Here is a 6,054-nt window from a genome sequence, read left to right as displayed (position 1 = left end):
TATGCATAGAGTTCAGTGCTCACGCCATCCTTCCATAGAGATACTGAGCATATTCCGAAATGTGTGCTAGTTAGAACATATATTACTGGAGATAACTACTCATCCCGTCAATCACTCGGAAACTGCGGCCGAAGTGATTGTATATATATTTCAAACAGTCAATAAAAAGATAACAATATTTGACAAATTTTTCGACGGTTCAATTTTAATATATGTATACATATAGGTATATATATATAAGTATGTATATAATAGGGTTGCTCTGTCTCTTTCACTCAATGAGGTGTAGAGCAAGACAGATTATAACCGACATATACCCCTCTCTCTCGCTCCTCCGCTACAATTTAATTACACCCAAGACTACCGCTTCAATTGTTAGACGGTCCCACGCATGCGCAGTAGCTAGTAGAAAGAAAACGTATTTCATCTCTGAGCGATCTCTTTCTTTGGTACCACTACCGCAATGAGCGTTTCAGTATTATTATAGTTGAGTGGATAAAATTACACTATGCGCGGTCGTATGCGGAAAGTGTGGCGGAGGAGTGATAGCAAGACGTATAAGGTATGTCGATTCAACTTGGCTCTCTTGCTCTATACTTGATTGGTTGATACGTTTCCTGTCAGCCAATCAAGAGAGCAGAGTGAGAGAGACCAGTTGTATCGACATATACCTCCCTTTAGCTGCAGTTTTCGCTAGTTGACGGCGTGGTTAGCTATATCTAGTGTTAAGTGATCTGAGGTTTTGTACGTTTCGATTATAAAATATGACAAATGTACCCGAACCCGGTTTGATCACATGTATTTTGAATTTTAAGGTTGTTTTTAATTTTAATTTGTTCTATATAATGCCGGTAACATATTTACTTATGGAATTTGTTAATGGACAAAATTGGGAATCCACTATACATACCATGGAGATTAGAGTAAAGGCGTCCGATCTTCGTAAATTTTATCTGGCATCAAAAATCCGTACAATAAGGCTTGCGCTGGCTGACACTGAACGGCGCTGATATCACAAAGATCCGACGAGTGTTCGGGAGACTAGACACAAGGATATTCGCTTTCGGGTGAGGGACAATTTGATTTCGGTCACGATCTATGTTTGTATCATAGACTTATAAAGATAGACTGAGCGCTCTTATGAGCCGCTTGAAGCAAATATTTAAAGGACAGAAATATGCCGGGAGTACGCCTTTCTCTCTCTGACGATATTGGCGGCGGGGATCGAGGCGGTAGAGGAGAATTAGGCGAAATTATGCGCCCATATCTATAGCTGTTCCACTTCCACGGCGCCCTTGTCTCCCGCTATGAAACCGATTGAAAACAGAGAGCAGTATTCCCGGCATATCTCTGTCCTTTATATGTAAGCTTCAGTGCTTCTTATAGGAGCGCTCAGTCTATCTTTATAAGTCTATGGTTTGTATACACACACACACACATATATATGTATATATATATTTTAGATTTCATCAAAAGCAGCGCTATTGTCGTCAGGTTCCGACGTGAAGATGGTAAGAAATGAATATATATATATCTTCATTTCTTGTTCCTCAAAGAAGGACTATGAATACGGGTGCTAGTCTGTCTTTATACGATTTACGGCGTGTTCCACTCAGAAGCTTTGCCCCGCTGCCGGGCGACTCATGCACGGAACGAGTGCCCCCTGTTCGAGCTAGTGCGCACTCAGTGCAACCAGTGGAAAACGCTATTACGTCAATGTCCTGGCACAAATCGACACGAAGTGATTTCATTGGTCGGATATAACGGTTAAGGCCAATGAAATCACTTAGTGTCGTATTGTGTCAAAAAATTGACGCAAAAGAAAAGCGGCTCAAGTGATCTCTCTTTTCTCGCAACGTATTTCTACCATAGATCTAGAGTACCCCATTCGCTAGCGTGACTATACCGCTGAAACAGGAACAGAGCACGGTTCTGACAGAGATAGTTCTGTCTTGGTTCTGTCGAGTTCTCTCCCCGCTCCCCGCAGTTCGCGCCATCGTTCCATACGACCATCGCGGATCTCGTAGCGGTTTGTACAAATTCGATAGCATCGCTTTCGTGGCGTTGGTCGATAGCTGTACGGGCATCGTTCTTTTCAGCGAGAAATTGAAGTTCGATATCAATAAAATAATTCATGAAGAGTTGATTTGAGATATCGGAAAATTCGCGGTAAATTTGTTATTCGTGTAATACCCATGGTACATAAAGGCGTTGGGAAGTTGGCACAAGGAGATCGGTTAATTGGAAATTATGCAATGGGAGCCGTCCATTTTGGTGATATATGAGAAATATACGACGCTATAAATAGAGTAAACAGTCTATATCATATCAGGGAGAGCATTGCTAGCATTATGCATCCGGACACATAACCATGGAAAATAAACAAATAATAGCGTCGAACAGTAGTAAGTCACCTGGAGTAGTGGACGATAAGAATGAAATGCAAATGGTCCTTGCTAAGATGATGGAAGAGAAGCATACTTATACATACAAGAAGCTGGTTGTACCAATGTCCATGCGCAGCATTTACTGGAAATTCTTTGGTTTTCCAGCTACGGACGATGGCGATATCTTAACTAAAGTAAAAATCGTCTGCATCCTTTGCAAGACGCAAATTGCATATAACCGTAACACTAGTAACTTACGAATGCACCTTCAAAATAAGCATGCTCAAGAGCTGATGGATCTAGAAGCAACCAATCCTCCTCGTCGCCAAACCCTTTCGCAAGAAACAAAAGAGCGACGAGCTCAAAAACGAATGCTCAAAGCTGGCCTAACTAACACTCAACATATTTATACAACCACAGCAGACGGTACCGTACAAATAGACGGAGACATACAATTTGTCACAGATCCAAACATTAGCCTTTCAAATATGGAGGAAGACATCGGTATGAGCCAGCCATTGCGGGTCATGATCAAAGGCGGTACAGGGATGGGAAATAGTGGTCAAAATGTTGCATTCCTTATGCCAGAGGAGAACCAGATCCAACAGTCTGGTATAGATGGTAAGACTGTATCAGACGCAATTGCTGAATTTATCATAATGGATCTGCAACTGCCGGAAGTCGTTGAAGGCAGAGGATTCCAAAGGCTTATAGCAACCCTTCGTTCTCCTTGTGAAATTCCTAGTAAAAACAAATTAGAAGATGAAATCATACCCAAGGTGTACGACACATTCAGAGAATCCGTCGCTACCAATTTGTCTTGCGTTAGCGGCGAGTTTGGTCTCGTAATTGAAGAATGGAGATCATTTTCGGGAGAAAGTTTTGCAACTGTGTCAATTTATTACCAAAATATGGGAGAGCCATCGCTGGAGTGCAAAGTCTTAACGACTTTGCACATACCTGTAGAATGGGGTGAAACTCAATGGGGAACTGCTGTGGATTCATTACTGCTGGACTGGGATCTGAGAGTAGATCGTGTCACAGCTGTAGTTGTAGGAACTTCCAGAGCTGAATTATTGGCAGCTCTGTCCACTCGGGGCTTAGCTTTGGTCCCATGCTTGCTTCATACCCTGCAAGTATGTGCTCAGGCTTGCTTTGAGAATACAGAGGTTGCAACAATCCTAACCAAATGCAGAACTGCAATTGGGGCTATAGTCAGTCATCCTGCTGCCTGTGCTGCTTTGCTTATGCAGGAACAAATACTAGAGGTATAATTGTTAAATTTCTATTATTATAGTCATCCATATTAAAGAAACTCACTACTGTGAAAACTTTCTATTTTTGCCAGGGTTTCAAAATTACCAAAACACCAGCACTCGAATTTCCCAATGCACGGCTCAGATTTTCTGCACAGCTAGTGCATTGCTATTTTTTGTGGTACACTTGCTGGTATAATCTTAATCATTTGAAGTTTTATTTGACGAAATTGAGAGTTTATCATAAGGGTTGATAGCACACCGTGATATCTTACAAAAACCGGTCTACGGAAAATTTTGTATACCTGACTGGTACTCTATTTGTATCGAACAAACGGCTTTTGATCGTTCATCCAAGAAAATATCACAAAAAATATTCCACATATCCTTCAATTTGATGTAAATACACTATGTTTATACATATGATAACATGTAACTTTTATTTTAAATCATCTACCTGAAGATTTAGTTCCTGTTGTACACAGTTAAACTCGAATTATTCAAACATGTGTCATATTTTTAATTTTCAACTCTCGCAAAATTCAGCATATGATAGATCGTTTTGATTTCAACTTTAAACATTGTTAACAAATTTAACTTGAGAAATTCGATGATCCCAAGGATGAAAGTATCTTTCACAGCTTGAGAGTAGCCGCAGCTAGCCAAACACTTGAAAATTGATTCACTTAGTATTATTAATAAAATTTTCAAGTTTTAGTTTGTTTCAAAGAATATGGGGAATTATTAAGAACCTCTGGAATAGTTAGTGTCTTGGATTTAAAAATTTTGTACCAACCTTGTTATCGCCAATTTTTATGTTGACACTTTGTCTACTAGAAATGTAGAATTGGACTGCAGGATCTGACCAATATTTCAATTTACTTATAGCTCGAAGAGAATGCAATGGTCATGGATTATCCTCCGGTATGGACGTCAACGTATCAAATGCTGGAGCAGATGGTGCTACGGAGGAACATAATTGCGTCACTGCTTGATGGAATGGAAGGCATTGACCCAGAGATTGTTAGTCTTTCAAATGAACAGTGGAAAATAGTTGAGGATCTTGTTACAGTCCTTGAGCCGTTCAAAGTTACGATCATGACTCTGAGCGAAGAAAAAATGCCACTTATTTCTCTGTTAAAACCTTTACTGTGGCAGCTCGTTTCCTCCCACTTGAAAGTTAAAGATTCAGACAGTGAAACTGCCCGTTCCTTCAAGGAATCTTTATCCGATATGCTATGTGATCGATATGCTGACCCTAGTGTTACATTACTCCTGCAAACAGCCACCACATTAGATCCACGGTAAATGCTTATTAATGAACTACCACTTGCTCCAATTATCATCAGCTTCAGGAACTATTACAAGTGTGAACGTAGAAAACTTCTGCAAACGTTTTTACATTACAACAAGTTTTCAATTTCTATTGTGCAGATTCAAACAGTTGCCGTATGCCACTGAAGAAGATAAAAATATGGTAGCTGGACCGATCAAGGAGATGCTAACTAAATTAATAGAAGAGGAAGGTGGGGAACAGAGTACCAAAATTGAAGATGAACCTTCCAGTAAAAAAAATCGACTCTCTGGTATGTGGACTGAGAGACTATGCATTTTTAAAAATTTTAATGGCCTCAATTTGGTGAATGTCGTTACTGAAATTTGTAACCTGCAGGCATGGAACTCTTACTCGGTGGGTTGTGTGCAACAAAAACTGGCATGCCAGCAGAAGAGAAGGCGGACCTGGAACTGGTTCAGTACCAATCTGAGGCAACAGCCCCTCTCGATTACTGCCCTCTGCAGTGGTGGGCTAAAATAACAGCAAAATGTCCAAATCTCGGCCGTCTCGCTCGTAGATACAATTGCGTTCCTGCTTGCTGTGCACCACCTGCCCGTATACCTGCCGATATGCAGGTTCTTTACGACACAAGAAGAGCAGCTCTACCTCCACATTTGGCTGACAAACTGCTTTTTTTGCACAGCAATCATAACGTATGAAAATATTCCCGTAAGGTATACAACTGTCGCCATGAAATTCTTATAAACTGTAAACCCTAAAGTAAGTATAACTTAACGGAATGAAAAAATCTTTTGTTTTCTACAGGAAAACGAGGACAAGATCGAAGCAGATATTCAAAAATAATTTCGTTGGCTTTACGCGCGAAATTGCTGTTTTCTGCTGTAAATTTGTACATTGGTTTCTTAAATCGATAGGTAGAGGTAAGTAGTGTTATCTTGAGGCATTGATGAACACGTCTACCAGAATCAAAATATCAAAATGGAGATGCGAAATTTCTTATCAACATTGGGGTGTGACTAATAAACATACGTAAAGTAACGTAAACACAAGTAGCCAAATATTCGAACAGAATATATTCATTCCAAAATATGGTAGACGATTTACATTATTTCAT

General features: G+C 40.1%; 1 protein-coding gene across 3 annotated transcripts; it reads left to right on the top strand.

Annotated features, from left to right (window-relative positions):
- Positions 1-1,701: 1,701 nt before the first annotated feature.
- Positions 1,702-6,034, top strand: LOC107221839 (E3 SUMO-protein ligase ZBED1). 3 transcript variants are annotated; one of them, XM_015660983.2, is made up of 5 exons: positions 1,702-3,655; positions 4,532-4,947; positions 5,078-5,229; positions 5,316-5,632; positions 5,745-6,034. In XM_015660983.2, the coding sequence occupies exons 1-5, from the start codon at positions 2,372-2,374 to the stop codon at positions 5,781-5,783; spliced, it is 2,208 nt and encodes a 735-aa protein (XP_015516469.1). In that variant the 5' UTR covers positions 1,702-2,371; the 3' UTR covers positions 5,784-6,034. The 3 variants fall into 3 exon arrangements, with proteins under 3 accessions (XP_015516469.1, XP_046602492.1, XP_015516470.1); XM_046746536.1 differs by having other exon boundaries at positions 1,703-3,655; positions 5,316-5,648; XM_015660984.2 differs by having other exon boundaries at positions 1,704-3,655; positions 5,316-5,653.
- The last annotated feature ends 20 nt before the right edge of the window (positions 6,035-6,054 follow it).

This window comes from Neodiprion lecontei, chromosome 1 (genome assembly GCF_021901455.1).
Source record: "Neodiprion lecontei isolate iyNeoLeco1 chromosome 1, iyNeoLeco1.1, whole genome shotgun sequence".
Classification (NCBI taxonomy): domain Eukaryota; kingdom Metazoa; phylum Arthropoda; class Insecta; order Hymenoptera; family Diprionidae; genus Neodiprion; species Neodiprion lecontei.
Note: the sequence above shows the minus strand (reverse complement) of the source record. Positions and strands in the feature narration are given on the sequence as shown.

Bases quoted from the DNA above. Each gene is read 5' to 3' on its own strand.
- LOC107221839 (XM_015660983.2), top strand. From the start codon at position 2,372: ATGGAAAATAAACAAATAATAGCGTCGAACAGTAGTAAGTCACCTGGA. The intron at 3,656-4,531 runs GTATAATTGTTA...ATTTACTTATAG, and splicing joins TGCAGGAACAAATACTAGAG to CTCGAAGAGAATGCAATGGT. The intron at 5,633-5,744 runs GTATGAAAATAT...TGTTTTCTACAG, and splicing joins TTTTGCACAGCAATCATAAC to GAAAACGAGGACAAGATCGA.